The following is a 16,394-nucleotide window of genomic DNA, read 5'->3' on the forward strand; positions in this document are numbered from 1 at the left end:
TGAGTATAGGACAGGTGAGTAGAGGACAGGTGTATAGAGGACAGGTGAGTAGAGCACAGGTGAGTAGAGGACAGGTGTATAGAGGACAGGTGAGTAGAGCACAGGTCAGTAGATGACAGGTGAGTAGAGGACAGGTGAGTAGAGCACAGGTCAGTAGATGACAGGTGAGTAGAGGACAGGTGAGTAGAGGACAGGTGAGTATAGGACAGGTGTGTAGAGGACAGGTGAGTAGAGGACAGGTGAGTATAGGACAGGTGAGTAGAGGACAGGTGTGTAGAGGACAGGTGAGTAGAGCACAGGTGAGTAGAGGACAGGTGTATAGAGGACAGGTGAGTAGAGCACAGGTCAGTAGATGACAGGTGAGTAGAGGACAGGTGAGTAGAGCACAGGTCAGTAGATGACAGGTGAGTAGAGGACAGGTGAGTAGAGGACAGGTGAGTATAGGACAGGTGTGTAGAGGACAGGTGAGTAGATGACAGGTGAGTAGAGGACAGGTGAGTAGAGGACAGGTGAGTAGAGGACAGGTGAGTTGAGGACAGGTGAGTACCAGGATGAGGTAGCGGTCCTGTGTGGTCCCGTTCTTATTGGACAGTTTCAGGATGTGTCCCTCTTTGATGAGCTCGTTTGTCGGGTTAACGATGTCTTCTTCTCCGCCCAACAACTCGTACACCTTCAACAACTTCCTCATCCGCTCCTGTGACACAGACAGGTAGAGACAGACAGACAGGTAGAGACAGACAGACAGACAGGTAGAGACAGACAGACAGGTGGAGACAGACAGGTAGAGTCAGACAGGTAGAGTCAGACAGGTGGAGACAGACAGGTAGAGACAGACAGACAGACAGGTAGAGACAGACAGACAGGTGGAGACAGACAGGTAGAGTCAGACAGGTAGAGTCAGACAGGTGGAGACAGACAGGTGGAGACAGACAGACAGGTAGAGACAGACAGGTAGAGTCAGACAGGTGGAGACAGACAGGTGGAGACAGACAGACAGGTAGAGACAGACAGGCAGAGTCAGACAGGTGGAGACAGACAGGTGGACAAAGACAGACAGGTAGAGACAGACAGACAGACAGGTCAAGTTGAATAAGTCTGTAGTGATAAAGTTTCTCACAGAGGAGAAATATGACACAACCAAACATCTGTAATCAGAGCTGGTTAATTAAAGACGGAGGGAAGGTTAATGACTGGGTGTGTGTGTGTGTGTGTGTGTGTGTGTGTGTGTGTGTGTGTGTGTGTGTGTGAAACTCTCACCATCTTCTTGATGGCAGCGTTGGAGTGTTCTGCTGCCGTGGCGATGAGTTCCAGAGACTCTGCAGAAAGAAACACCATGATCACATGATGAAGTGTGTGTGTGTGTGTGGTGTGTGTGTGTGTGTGTGTGTGTGTGTGTGTGTGGTGTGAGTGTGTGTGTGTGTGTGTGTGTGTGTGTGTGTGTACACACTTTGGGCGTCCCTGTAGTCAGGTGCGTCCTCCGGCAGACGGTGCAGGTAATCTTTGAGCAGCAGCTCGTAGCGAGGAATCCTCTGGACCGGCTCCAACATGTGATGCTGCAGAGTCAAGTTCCCACAGCGCTCCTCCCTCTGCACACACACACACACACACACACACACACACGCGCACACACACACACAGTGATTAACACACACACACAGTGATTAACACACACACAGTTATTAACACACACACACAGTTATGAACACACACACAGTTATTAACACACACACTCAGTTATTAACACACACACACACACACACACACACAGAGAGTTATTAACACACACACACAGTTATTAACACACACACACTCAGTTATTAACACACACACAGTTATTAACACACACACACAGTTATTAACACACACACAGAGTTATTAACACACACACACTCAGTTATTAACACACACACAGTTATTAACACACACACACACAGTTATTAACACACACACAGAGTTATTAACACACACACAGAGTTATTAACACACACACACTCAGTTATTAACACACACACAGTTATTAACACACACACACAGTTATTAACACACACACAGAGTTATTAACACACACACACACTCAGTTATTAACACACACACAGTTATTAACACACACACACTCAGTTATTAACACACACACACACAGTTATTAACACACACTCAGTTATTAACACACACACAGAGTTATTAACACACACACACACACAGTTATTAACACACACACACACAGTTATTAACACACACTCAGTTATTAACACACACACAGAGTTATTAACACACACACACACAGTTATTAACACACACACACACAGTTATTAACACACACTCAGTTATTAACACACACACAGAGTTATTAACACACACACACTCAGTTATTAACACACACTCAGTTATTAACACACACACAGAGTTATTAACACACACACACACAGTTATTAACACACACACAGAGTTATTAACACACACTCAGTTATTAACACACACACACTCAGTTATTAACACACACACAGAGTTATTAACACACACACACACAGTTATTAACACACACTCAGTTATTAACACACACACACTCAGTTATTAACACACACTCAGTTATTAACACACACACACAGTTATTAACACACACTCAGTTATTAACACACACACAGAGTTATTAACACACACACACTCAGTTATTAACACACACACACTCAGTTATTAACACACACTCAGTTATTAACACACACACACAGTTATTAACACACACACACAGTTATTAACACACACTCAGTTATTAACACACACACAGAGTTATTAACACACACACACTCAGTTATTAACACACACACACTCAGTTATTAACACACACTCAGTTATTAACACACACACTCAGTTATTAACACACACACACTCAGTTATTAACACACACTCAGTTATTAACACACACACACAGTTATTAACACACACTCAGTTATTAACACACACACAGAGTTATTAACACACACACACAGTTATTAACACACACTCAGTTATTAACACACACATTCAGTTATTAACACACACTCAGTTATTAACACACACACACAGTTATTAACACACACACAGTTATTAACACACACACACTCAGTTATTAACACACACACAGTTATTAACACACACACAGTTATTAACACACACACACACAGTTATTAACACACACACAGAGTTATTAACACACACACACTCCGTTATTAACACACACACACTCAGTTATTAACACACACACTCAGTTATTAACACACACACACTCAGTTATTAACACACACACACTCAGTTATTAACACACACACAGAGTTATTAACACACACACACTCAGTTATTAACACACACACACTCAGTTATTAACACACACACACAGTTATTAACACACACACAGTTATTAACACACACTCAGTTATTAACACACACACAGTTATTAACACACACACACACACACAGTTATTAACACACACACACAGTTATTAACACACACACAGTTATTAACACACACTCAGTTATTAACACACACTCAGTTATTAACACACACTCAGTTATTAACACACACACACAGTTATTAACACACACACAGTTATTAACACACACTCAGTTATTAACACACACTCAGTTATTAACACACACACACAGTTATTAACACACACACAGTTATTAACACACACTCAGTTATTAACACACACACACAGTTATTAACACACACTCAGTTATTAACACACACACAGAGTTATTAACACACACACACTCAGTTATTAACACACACACACACAGTTATTAACACACACTCAGTTATTAACACACACACACAGTTATTAACACACACACAGAGTTATTAACACACACACACTCAGTTATTAACACACACACACTCAGTTATTAACACACACTCAGTTATTAACACACACACACAGTTATTAACACACACACAGTTATTAACACACACTCAGTTATTAACACACACTCAGTTATTAACACACACACACAGTTATTAACACACACACAGTTATTAACACACACTCAGTTATTAACACACACTCAGTTATTAACACACACACACAGTTATTAACACACACTCAGTTATTAACACACACACAGAGTTATTAACACACACACACTCAGTTATTAACACACACACACACAGTTATTAACACACACTCAGTTATTAACACACACACTCAGTTATTAACACACACAGTTATTAACACACACACTCAGTTATTAACACACACACAGAGTTATTAACACACACACACTCAGTTATTAACACACACACACAGTTATTAACACACACTCAGTTATTAACACACACACACAGTTATTAACACACACTCAGTTATTAACACACACACAGTTATTAACACACACACACACAGTTATTAACACGCACACACACAGTTATTAACACACACACACACACACAGTCATTAACACACACACACACACACACACACACACACACACACACACACAGTCATTAACACACACACACACACAGTCATTAACACACACACACACACACACACACACACAGTCATTAACACACACACACACACACAGTCATTAACACACACACACACACACACACACACACACACACACACACAGTCATTAACACACACACACACTGACCTGGATCTCCTGGATGATGCTCTTGAACGGCGCTGACCTCTGACCCCAGGTGTTCAGCAGCTCCATGGCGTGGTCGAAGTTCTTCACGTACTCGCCATACATCTTCAGGAAGGGCGCCAACTTCTGCAGGATGTCCCCGATACGAGGGTTCACCTCCCTGCACAGAGGGGGGGAGACAGGTGAGAGAGGAAGAGGAGGAGGAGGAGGAGGAGGAAGAGGAGGAGGAGGAGGAAGAGGAGGAGGAGGAGGAGGAGGAAGAGGAGGAGGAGGAGGAGGAGGAGGAGGAGGAGGAGGAGGAAGAGGAGGAAGAGGAGTAGGAGGAGGAGGAGGAGGAAGAGGAGGAAGAGGAGGAGGAAGAGGAGGAAGAGGAGGAGGAGGAGGAGGAGGAGGAGGAAGAGGAGGAGGAAGAGGAGGGAGGAGGAGGAAGAGGAGGAAGAGGAGTAGGAGGAGGAAGAGGAGGAGGAGGAGGAGGAAGAGGAGGAGGAAGAGGAGGAGGAGGAGGAAGAGGAGTAGGAGGAGGAAGAGGAGGAAGAGGAGGAGGAAGAGGAGGAGGAGGAGGAGGAGGAGGAGGAGGAGGAAGAGGAGTAGGAGGAGGAAGAGGAAGAGGAAGAGGAGGAGGAAGAGGAGGAGGAGGAAGAGGAGGAGGAAGAGGAGGAGGAGGAGGAGGAAGAGGAGGAAGAGGAGTAGGAGGAGGAAGAGGAGGAGGAGGAGGAGGAGGAGGAGGAAGAGGAGGAAGAGGAGGAGGAAGAGGAGGAAGAGGAGTAGGAGGAGGAAGAGGAGGAAGAGGAGGAGGAAGAGGAGGAGGAGGAGGAGGAGGAGGAAGAGGAGGAGGAAGAGGAGGAAGAGGAGTAGGAGGAGGAGAAGGAGGAAGAGGAGGAGGAGGAGGAGGAGGAGGAGGAGGAAGAGGAGGAGGAGGAGGAGGAGGAGGAGGAAGAGGAGGAGAGGAGTAGGAGGAGGAAGAGGAGGAGGAGGAGGAGGAGGAGGAGGAGGAGGAAGAGGAGGAAGAGGAGGAGGAGGAGGAGGAGGAGGAGGAAGAGGAGGAAGAGGAGTAGGAGGAGGAAGAGGAGGAGGAGGAGGAGGAAGAGGAGGAGAAGAGGAGGAGGAGGAGGAGGAAGAGGCGGAAGAGGAGTAGGAGGAGGAAGAGGAGGAAGAGGAGGAGGAAGAGGAGGAGGAGGAGGAGGAGGAGGAGGAAGAGGAGGAAGAGGAGTAGGAGGAGGAAGAGGAGTAGGAGGAGGAAGAGGAAGAGGAGGAGAAGAGGAAGAGGAAGAGGAGGAGGAAGAGGAGGAGGAGGAAGAGGAGGAGGAAGAGGAGAGGAGGAGGAGGAGGAAGAGGAGGAGGAAGAGGAGGAAGAGGAGTAGGAGGAGGAAGAGGAGAGGAGGAGGAAGAGGAAGAGGAAGAGGAGGAGGAAGAGGAGGAGGAGAGGAGGAGGAGGAGGAGGAGGAGGAAGAGGAGGAAGAGGAAGAGGAGGAAGAGGAGGAGGAGGAGGAAGAGAAGGAGGAAGAGGAAGAGGAGGAAGAGGAGTAGGAAGAGGAGGAGGAAGAGGAGGAAGAGGAGGAGGAGGAGGAGGAGAAGAGGAGGAGGAGGAAGAGGAGTAGGAAGAGGAGGAGGAAGAGAAGGAGGAAGAGGAAGAGGAGGAAGAGGAGGTGGAAGAGGAGAGAGGAGTAGGAGGAAGAGGAGGAAGAGGAGGAGGAAGAGGAGGAGGAGGAAGAGGAAGAAGAGGAGGAGGAGGAAGAGGAGGAGGAAGAGGAGGCTCCTCACCACTCGTCCATGCGTTTCTGGAGTGCGGGCAGCAGGAACTGTTGGTGGAAAGCGTAGATCGAGCAGATGTTGGAGAAGATTCCTTGAACGACGTCACACGGGAACGAGGAGCGACACCGCGCCTCCTCCAGGAGTCGACCACAGAACACCTACAGGAGGAGAATCATCACACATCAACGTCTCACACCTTCCCTCAGCTGCAGGCTGTTAAAAACACACTGACAGGTTTCCATGGCAACAGAGACACGACTCTCTCTCACCTGGTCGAGGAGGTGGAGCTTGGAGACGTAGGCGGTCTCTGTCTGCAGCAGCTCGTTGGCGATGTTGAACACTCTCTGCTGGACGGAGAGCTGCAGGGACAAAAAGGTTTTACAACACATTCTACACACCTCTACGCTTCTACACAACAGTCCTGTCTCACCTCCACTGAGTCCTGTCTCTCTGTTTTCGGGGGCGGCAACACCAGCGTAAGCTCCGCCTCCTCCTCCTCCAGATCACTATCTCCCTCCTCTGAGAAGTCCCTCCGCCTTCTGGCTCCGCCCCTCCCCTCTCCTCCCTCCTCCCCCTCGCCTCCCTCCCCAGCGTACGAGGACGAGCTGGAGAGACGGGGCAGGAGGGCGGGGCTGCAGGGGTAGACCACGCCCCCATCCTCCACGCCGGCGAAGCAAAGTTCCTCGCTGTGCGACGGGGAGCTGATGCTGTCGATTCCACTGTCCCGATTGGCCAGCTTCCCGTCCGTCTGCGAGGAGGGGAGGGACAGACGCTCGGAGGGGATCTCCGATTGGTCGAGCGGCTGCGGCGGCTGTTGTTGCTCCCTCATCTCCACGGCAACCACGTCGTCCTCAAGGTGTTTCTCCGAGGCGCTGTAACCCGACTCCATGGAGAGGCGCTTCTGATGGAGGTCGTCGCGGCACGCCGCCGCCAGCTCTTCATCGTCGTCACTGTCATCGTCATCTTCATCGTTATGATCCTCGTCATCCTCATTGGGATGTAGGTCGCCCTCCTCGCCGCCGCCACCCTTCACTGTGATGTCATCATGACACGGGGGCTCAGGCGGCAGCTCCTCAGCGGGTGGGGGAGGGGCTGCTGATGATGATGGAGGAGATGAAGGTCGGGAGGACGGGAGTTCAGGGAGGCGGGGACACAAAGCTCCCCCGGTGATGTCAGGAACCATGATGATCTGCTCCCTGCGCACACACACACACACACACACACACACACACACACACACACACACACACACACACACACACACACACACACACACACACACACACACACACACACACACACACACACACACACACACACACACACACACACACACACACACACACACACACACACACACACACACACACCTGTAAATATCTCCATAAAGGATTACTGGATGACATCACTTCTCGATGGACCAATCAGAACTCACCGTTCAAACTTCTCGATGAGTGACAGGACACAGGAGGGGGAGGCGGTGCCATCAGTGCGGTTGGGGGGACTTCGACCTCCCCGGGGATCAGCTGGTAGGGGTCTGCATGGTGGGGTAGGGGGGAGGGGCTTCTCAGGTGCCCGTGGGCGTGGCCTGGACACTCCCGCCTGCTGCTGGAGGTGGGGGGGCTTCGGTGGGACTGTGGAGGGTTCAGGTTCATTAACACATTAACGCTACTGGATATTTAAAAAAACAAATTGTAAATGTTGAAGTTTAAATAAAGTTGTCACCCTGCGGTTTCGGCCCCGGCAGCGGCACTCTCTTGCTCGGTGGCGTTATCGTGGTAGCGTGTCTTTCCGGCGGCCCCGTGTTGTTCACCAGGAGCAGCCCACCGGCAGAGCTGCGGCGCTCTGTTAGCTCAGCCCCTCCGTCCGGGGAGGCGGGGCCTGAGGAGTAGGAGCTGGGCCCCGGGTCAGAGAGCGCTTGTTGGGGGGTGTCGGCATCCAGCGCCACCTTGTGGCCACAAGGCGAGCAGGACGGCTCCAGAGAGAGACTCTTCGTCAGCAAACTGGGACTGGAGGAGGAGGGACCTGGGGGGGGGAGGCGGGGGGACAGGTCACATATTGATCATCTCATGTCTCATGCCTCGAGAAACGGCGTCCCTGAGTGGGCGGAGTCTCTATTCCCCCATTGGGCAGAGACAATGTTTAGAGAGGGAGGGGCTATGAAACATGTTTGAGCCTCTGAGTGAAATGTAAACAAGCTGCAGGAGTTGTCGTCCTGTCAGTGTGAACACAGAGCTGAGAACAACAGAGGGAGTCTGACTTCACTCTCTCAGATCTGATATTTAATGTTTAAAATGTCTCATTTAACAGTTTGAGTTACTTTATATTATTATTATTATTATTATTATTATTATTATTATTATTATTATTATTATTATTATTATTATTATTATTTAACATCGTCATGTTTTTGTCTTTTAACCTCTGAACCCGAAACCAAGCAGACAGACGGTTAGACTGTGGTGAGTCGAAGTAAACTAATAATAATAACAGCTTACACACACACACACACACACACACACGCTCAGACACACACACACACGTGCTCAGACACACACGCTCAGACACACACACACTCAGACACACATGCTCAGACACACACACACACACACACACACACACACACACACACACACACACACACACACACACACAGACACACTCACACACGTTCAGACACAGACACACACGTGCTCAGACACACACACACTCAGACACACATGCTCACACACACACACACACACTCAGACACACACGCTCAGACACACACACACACACACACACACACACACACACACACACACACACACACACACACGCTCAGACACACACACACTCAGACACACACACACTCAGACACACACACACATGCTCAGACACACACACTCAGACACACACACACATGCTCAGACACACACACTCAGACACACACACACACACACACACACACTAATAGCTTCCACATGAGGACAGAAATAACCTCCACATGGAGAAAGGAGCACATATTTGCGGTCTGTCACGGCTGCAGCTCATTGGTTGAGCCTCAGCGCTTCCTGACAGCTGATTGGCTGATATGAATCATTTAAAAGGTCAGATTTAAAGCGAACTCTGTAGTAACACAGTTATTTTTCTGCTCAGGACGTTTGTGTTGTGAACTTACAACGGAAACTACAACTCCCAGGCGGCTTTGCAACATGACCGCGCACAGAGACTCAAAGCACTGTTTAAAATCACAGAGCTTTGTTCAGTTTATAAACTATCAATAAGAAAATCAACCATAATGATTTTCACAGGATATAAAATAATCAGAAACTATATTGAAGTCGTCACCACATTGTTTTTTAAAACCAGAAGCGACCATATTTGGGCAGGCGGATGGATTTGTTTCCTTTCTTGTCTCAGACAGATTCATTATTTATAAGAATCAGAATCTAAGGTTGTCAAAACTTTACAATACCACGTGTTCTACAACGATACAAAAGTACAGAAATTTGAAATAAAAAAACACAGATCTTCAGTTGTATTTGTAACGCAGAGAGAGGACCAATAGGAAAGGAGCCCCTCGGTCCTCTCCAGCTCTACCCTATCTTCCAAATGTGCCAAAAAAAAAAAAGAAACAAATCAATTTAGACAATGTGCATGAGTTTTCTTGCAATTTTTGAAAAAAATAAAAACAAGAAATGACCCAATATTTGGGTATCCAGGACTTTTGTTGCTATGGTTACAAACAGGTATTAACATCGTCATCATATCGAAGTTTAAAAGAAACCTGTTCTCTGCACTGCACCAACATCAGCTGTGGATAAACTTATTGATTATTGATCTGAAGGATCCTCTGATACTGACACCAAACAACAACATCTCATCTGCTCCCACACACTCTATATAAATATGGACGTCAGCCTGAGGGACGTCACACGTTAGTTTCTGAAGGGCTGTTTCTGAAGCTTATCCATGGTGGTTGCCATGTTGGAAATACTGACTCTATTAACCTCCTGATAAACGGCTACAAAGTCAGATCCATCACGCTCCTAACTGTGCTTAACTCTTATCCTTCATCAAATCCTAACGTGTGTGTTATTAAAAAGTCCAACCCCCGTACATTGGAAACAATAAACACCAAAATCTGCTTCTAGGTCTTCTACAGACTGCCTCAAGTGGACACTCGAGGAACTGCAGTTTTATGCACTTCTGCAATATCTTCATTGTTCAACACTGGATGTCCTGCTCGTCTGCTCCCTGAGACCGAACGCTAACCTCGACATCAGAGAGGACACAGGCCATCTGATTGGTCAGAGCACATGTGGGGGTTAAAATAATTATTTACTGATTTAAAAATATCTTCAAGCGCCAAAAAAACCTCAGAAAACAACAGCAGCAAATGAATAGTATGGAAATCAATTATTTAAACAAAACAACTAATCAACTTCAACAAACAGGAAGCTGTGTGTGTGTGTGTGTGTGTGTGTGTGTGTGTGTGTGTGTGTGTGTGTGTGTGTGTGTACAGATGTGAACATGATGGGAGAGGTCATGGGAAAACATCAACAGGCTAATGTAAAGCAGATGGTGTGTGTGTGTGTGTGTGTGTGTGTGTGTGAGTGAGTGTGTGTGTGTGTATGTGGTCTAATAACAGCCGTCTGCATTAAACGGTAAGTTAAACAGATTTTCTTCGGCTCAGTTGGATTTATTCTCCTCTGAGTCGTCAGTGTTTCAGTCTGACTCAACAAACTACATTACCCAGAATCCCTCTGAGGACCGAACCCCCCATCACATCCTGTAAATAATGGTGAGTTCCTTTGATCTCGGAAGTCAGAAAATCCAAGTTTCCAGGTCAACTCGGGTGTGACATCATTCCCAGCTGCTGTTTATGAGACCATAAAGTAGGAGCGCTCCCCCCCTTAACGTTTTCCCGACAGCGTGAGTCCAATTGTTCTGATGACGCGCTTGATGACAATTCAGAAATGGCAGCGCACATGGTGATCAGGTTTTCGGTGGATGGTACGTTATTATGTTTTTGTCCTTTTTTTTAATCGTACCTTTGGGTGAAAAAGTAAACGCTGTTCTTTGGTCGTGCAGATGTAACTTCCCTTACGGCGAGCCAGAAGGAGAACAAGCGACCCCCATGATGAAGCGATACAGAGATGGTGTGGTAGTGAGTTCTTACGGTAGCTAGGCTAGTAGTTTCCCTCTGCTTCCAGTCTTTATGCTAAGCTAGGCTAACCACATCCTGTTTGGACACACAGACTGAAAAACTGAGATTCATCTGAAAAATTCAAAGTGTAGAGACGAGAAGGGGAAAGAACATGACAGACTTAACGGCTTAACTGTCACCTTGAAACACACACACACACACACACACAGACGAGTGACAGTGATGTAGGCTGAGCTGCAGAGAGTCTCCAGAAACAGAACAGAATGAAACGGAGGCGTGCAGCAGAGTGAAGCAGGAAATATGATCTTCTATGTACACCATATTCCACATATTCTAAGGTTGTCGAGATTTTCACTACAATCTGTCACAAAAGATTTAACAAAAACCAGCCCATCTCTTTCATAACACAGGTGAGTAGGAGAGGAATGAATCCATCAAGAATTGGAGACAAACTCCTGCACACTCGCTTTATTGAACAAATGCATTGGCAACATTTCAGCATCACAGCATTTCTTAATTCTTTGTAAAATGTAGACAGTGTGCACGAGTCTGACTGAAAATAATGTTTGGTGATTAAAAACAATGGATTAAAAAATATTTGGTGTCTAGGGTGCAGACTCGGACAGTTATTTTAAAGAGGACATATGATCCCCCTCCTCCACCTTTTCAAACAGTCCTCTGTGGTCTAAATGAAACATCTGTGCTGTGCTTTGGTCAGAATATAACATGAATCAAGCACCAGAGGAGGTTTGTGACCCTGTAGAAACCAGCTCTCTCAGAACGCTCCGTTTTGGTGTGTGTGTCTCTTTAAATGCAATGACCCCCCCCCCCCTGAGTTTTCCCCGTAGACATCACTCCTCTGTAGAGAATGAAAACGGAGGACCTGAACAAAAGTTTTGCTCTAGTCATGGGTGGAGATACCAGGGGAGAGGAGGGGATTTCTTTTTCCCAGAATCCCACTGTGACATCACAAGGAGAGTAAATTTGTAACGGAGCACTTTTCTCTGTGTTGTAAGACTTATGCAGACCACAAACAAAGGACTGGATGGGTTTATTTCACATTTTGTGGGTCAGTAGAAACTCAGGTTACCCACTGAACATTTCAGTCGTCTCATTTGCACGGCTGAAAATTCAACAAATAAACTCGCTGAGATTAGATTTTTTGCAGCTTGGCGCCTGTTTTTTGACCTCTAAACATCTTTCTCCTTAACAAAATCCACTGCAGCGGCTCGAAATCTTTTTGTAAGAAAAATAAATTAAGGGAAATCAGTGAAACCTTATTCTTAAAATGTGTGAGAGGAGAGCAGGAGGTCTAGAAGTTCAGTTCAGTGTCAGGAGGTTCTCCAGGTTCTGCTGATGAAGTTCTCATCAGCCTGGCGGTCACTGAGGTCGCTCAGGAGGACGTAAACTCTGTTGAGGGTCGTCCTCATCCTGAACAGAGTTTTATCACCATGAAGGAGATCAGAGGGATCCTGGAGAACATTTAGTTCTCAGGAGGTTCTGGGTGAATGAGAAGGTTCTAGACTCGAGGAACTTTATACACTAAGGGCGGTTTCATATTAGGAACCAAATCCTGGACCAAGTCTGGTTCATTTGATCAGTGTGAACACAAATGTACACAGGTACTAGGAACGGTTCTCTCTCTCATGATTTACTTTACAAAATGATTCTGTAGACACAGTCTGACTGAAAGATTCCTTTAGGGGCTCAAACCCGCTTGTCAGTGTGGTTTGGCCTTTCAAAGTTTTTTTTTATCAACAAGGGGAGGTGACTGGAGCTGCATCATGTTGGTTGTTTTGTTTGTGTAGTTCTGTCTTGTAACATTTGCACAGTTTTTGTCTCGTCTGGTATCTTCTCACCTCTTTCATTTTCTGTCTTGTTGAAGCCGAAATGCTTCCACACCTCTGATTTAAAAGACGGTGGTGTGTCCTCATTTTCTAAATCTCGCTCTACAGCTGCTGACGCTCACCATATTCATTAATGCTAGCGATCTTTATTCTGCTGGTATCTTCACACTGCATGTAAATTTACCTGAAATGAGCGTGATCTAGAAACACAGTTAAGCAGTGAGTACAGTATGTTATTCTTCTTTTCTCTAGTCCCTCAATTAAACAACTTTTATACACAAGGGGAGGAGTCAGCCGGCCGTCCCGGCGATGTAAACAAAGTGAAGATAGGACTCTGAAAACTCTGAAAACATCACAGACAGTGGGACTCGGGTGTTACACCCATTGTAGACAGTCATGACTCACAGAGTTATTTTCAGAGGATATACTTGATTTCTACATTTAAGTGTGAAAAATCTCATTTAAAGACTTTAAGGGGTACCGTACCCAACTCCGCTTGAAGAGGAGTTCTCAGGCTTGATTCATGTGTACTCGAGTATGGTCTGCAGGAGATGTGTACCTGGGCGGTAGAGCTGGCGGCATTTTTTTTGACAACATTCATCAGCTGTACGTTAGAGACGCTTAAATAACAGAACATACGCTTTGAAATGTTTCACTCGATATCCCATTATCACATCACCGCTTATCGATGACGCGCATCACAACGATCCGCAGCTGCAGAAAAATGTCAAAACGACTGCATAAGAAGCTTCAGTTTCTGTTGATGCTGATGCAGTTGTTTTGCCTATTTGCAGCAAGTTTATGTCTTTGCATTTGCTGTAGTAGTTTGCATTTGCTTTTGAATGTGCAGCGTTTCTAAATGTGTTTTTCTAAATGTATGTCGTTTCATCAGTTGCTGAGTGTTTGACCCCTACCGGCCACCGTAGATAACGCATCAAAAAGCCGTACATATACCGGAGCTGCCAATCAGAGTATCGTCTCTGTGTGGGAAACACCGGTGGTCGTTTGTGCTATGGAAGGATTGGAGGTGTGGTCATAGTGATATCTCAGGGGTGGCCAAGGCGGGGATGGAGGGGCCCGATCTGAGATCTGTTCATGGGGCACAGAAATCCTGGAGACGCCCCTGTTAGCATGTTAACACACGAATATGCTAAATGATCTTTTTTAACATCATGTGAACAAACTGAGGGATTAGAGTCTGTCATGTTCTTCAGATGAATCACAGAACAACTGAAGGTTTGATTTGACAAGCACAGACCACCAGACTGACACACTCGGTCTGCTCACACCCGATCAGCCCTGATGGACTGGAGGAGATGCTCTGTGTCAGGGTGGATCTGGATCTTTAATTTGTCTGTCTGACAACAGACCAGACCAACAGATCTGATCCTAATGTGATCGAGACCTACAGAGATCCTGCAGCATGCTGCAGAGACCAGCACCACGGGGGTTAACATGTGTGTATCTGTGTGGAGGAGGGGGTGTGTCCGTCTGTCTGCAGAATCATACCAACACCACACACACACACACACACACACACACACACTGACAGCTCCTTCTTCCTGCTGTTCATCCACATCAGCCTCCAATCAGAATCCACGCTCAAAATCGATGGATTAGGAGTCAATCCACACACACACACACACAGACACACACGCACACACACACACACAGTGTTGAAGCTGCTTGTCATGTATTTGCTGCCGAAATAAAAACGTGCAGACAGCACGATCGAATACTTAATATTCGATCATTCAAATACTCGATCAGCTGATCGGGTCTTTAATAATCGATTAGCAGTTTGTCCCCTCTCGTTGTGCAGAGGCTCACAGCTGGCAGACCCGCAGTATCGCAGCCATACTAGCCTACATTCACTGCGGCGAGATGTCGGTCAGTGTGTGCGCGTGCGCGACAGCCTGTGCGAGCTCGCGGACCTCATCCCCCCCCCCCCCCCCCATCATCATTACAGAACCACATCAGCATCTTCTGCATGAAGAAAATACAAAAATGAGACGAGATGACACGAGGCTGTGTGTGTGTGTGTGTGTGTGTGTGTGTGCGTGCGTGTGCGTGTGCGTGTGCGCGCTGCAGGCTCACCTCTGCTCAGGCTGCTTCTGTCCATGTACATCGCGCAGCAAAATACAAATCCGGTCATTAAAGAATCCGTCGGTGCGGGGAGAGAGCGGCTCTCCCGGTCCACAGCACGGAGAAGAAACCGGGTCAGACTCACACACACGCTCGCTGACACACACACACACGCTGACACACACACACGGCGAGGCACGGACCGAACCGGAGAGGAACGGTTCGGACTCCCTCTCTCTCACACACACACACACACACACACACACACAGCGACGGTCCAGAGGCTGACAGACCGACGAGCTGCTGCTGCCAACCGACAGAGAGAGAGATCCACTCGGTTTGATTCAGAGGGCTGCCCGGTGTGAGAGCGGGGGGGCGGGGGCGGCAGAGAGAGAGAGAGAGAGAGAGAGAGAGAGAGAGAGAGAGAGAGAGGGATGGTGTAGCTACTTCTCTATCTCTCCTCCATTTTGGTTTCCTTGACAACAAATTAGGGAAAGCCAGGTTTTTTTTTTTTGGGGGGGGGGGATCAGTGTAAATCTGATCCCACTGACAAACAGAAGAAATGTGACATGTGACCTACATTCAACCATGAAGGTATAAAACCTGTTCATGGATCAGACTGAAGACTGACTCCTCCTCCCTCAATATGTGGGTTTAGACGGTTTAACTGAAGGGGGGGGGGGGGGGGGGGGGCACAGTTCATCAAAAATGTCACTTCCTTATCCGTTAATCTGTGTAATAAGACTTTGACTTATAACAGTTAATTCTGTCAACATGAAACTTAAAGGAGCAGTATGTAACTCTGACACCTAGTGTTTAAAATGTGTACTGCAGTCTAAATTCTAAACATTGTAGAGAGCTGTCTCCCCCCACGCCCTCCTCTCTTAACACTCCAAGGAGAGAGAGAGAGACAGGTGAGCAGAGAGAGA

The 16,394-nt window shown here is 46.9% G+C and overlaps 1 protein-coding gene across 1 annotated transcript in view; it reads right to left on the reverse strand.

Moving 5' to 3' along the window:
* The window catches only part of fgd1 (FYVE, RhoGEF and PH domain containing 1), a 26,293-nt gene extending 10,452 nt beyond the window's left edge, over nucleotides 1-15,841 (reverse strand). Inside the window, 10 exon segments of the mRNA XM_065961099.1 lie at nucleotides 548-694; nucleotides 1,258-1,316; nucleotides 1,448-1,586; nucleotides 4,633-4,789; nucleotides 6,391-6,539; nucleotides 6,651-6,740; nucleotides 6,812-7,577; nucleotides 7,817-8,015; nucleotides 8,107-8,406; nucleotides 15,478-15,841. Coding sequence (XP_065817171.1) covers nucleotides 548-694; nucleotides 1,258-1,316; nucleotides 1,448-1,586; nucleotides 4,633-4,789; nucleotides 6,391-6,539; nucleotides 6,651-6,740; nucleotides 6,812-7,577; nucleotides 7,817-8,015; nucleotides 8,107-8,406; nucleotides 15,478-15,535 — 2,064 coding nt within the window. The 5' untranslated portion in view covers nucleotides 15,536-15,841.
* Between the last annotated feature and the right edge of the window lie 553 nt (nucleotides 15,842-16,394).

This window comes from Labrus bergylta, chromosome 12 (assembly GCF_963930695.1).
Source record: "Labrus bergylta chromosome 12, fLabBer1.1, whole genome shotgun sequence".
Taxonomy (NCBI): domain Eukaryota; kingdom Metazoa; phylum Chordata; class Actinopteri; order Labriformes; family Labridae; genus Labrus; species Labrus bergylta.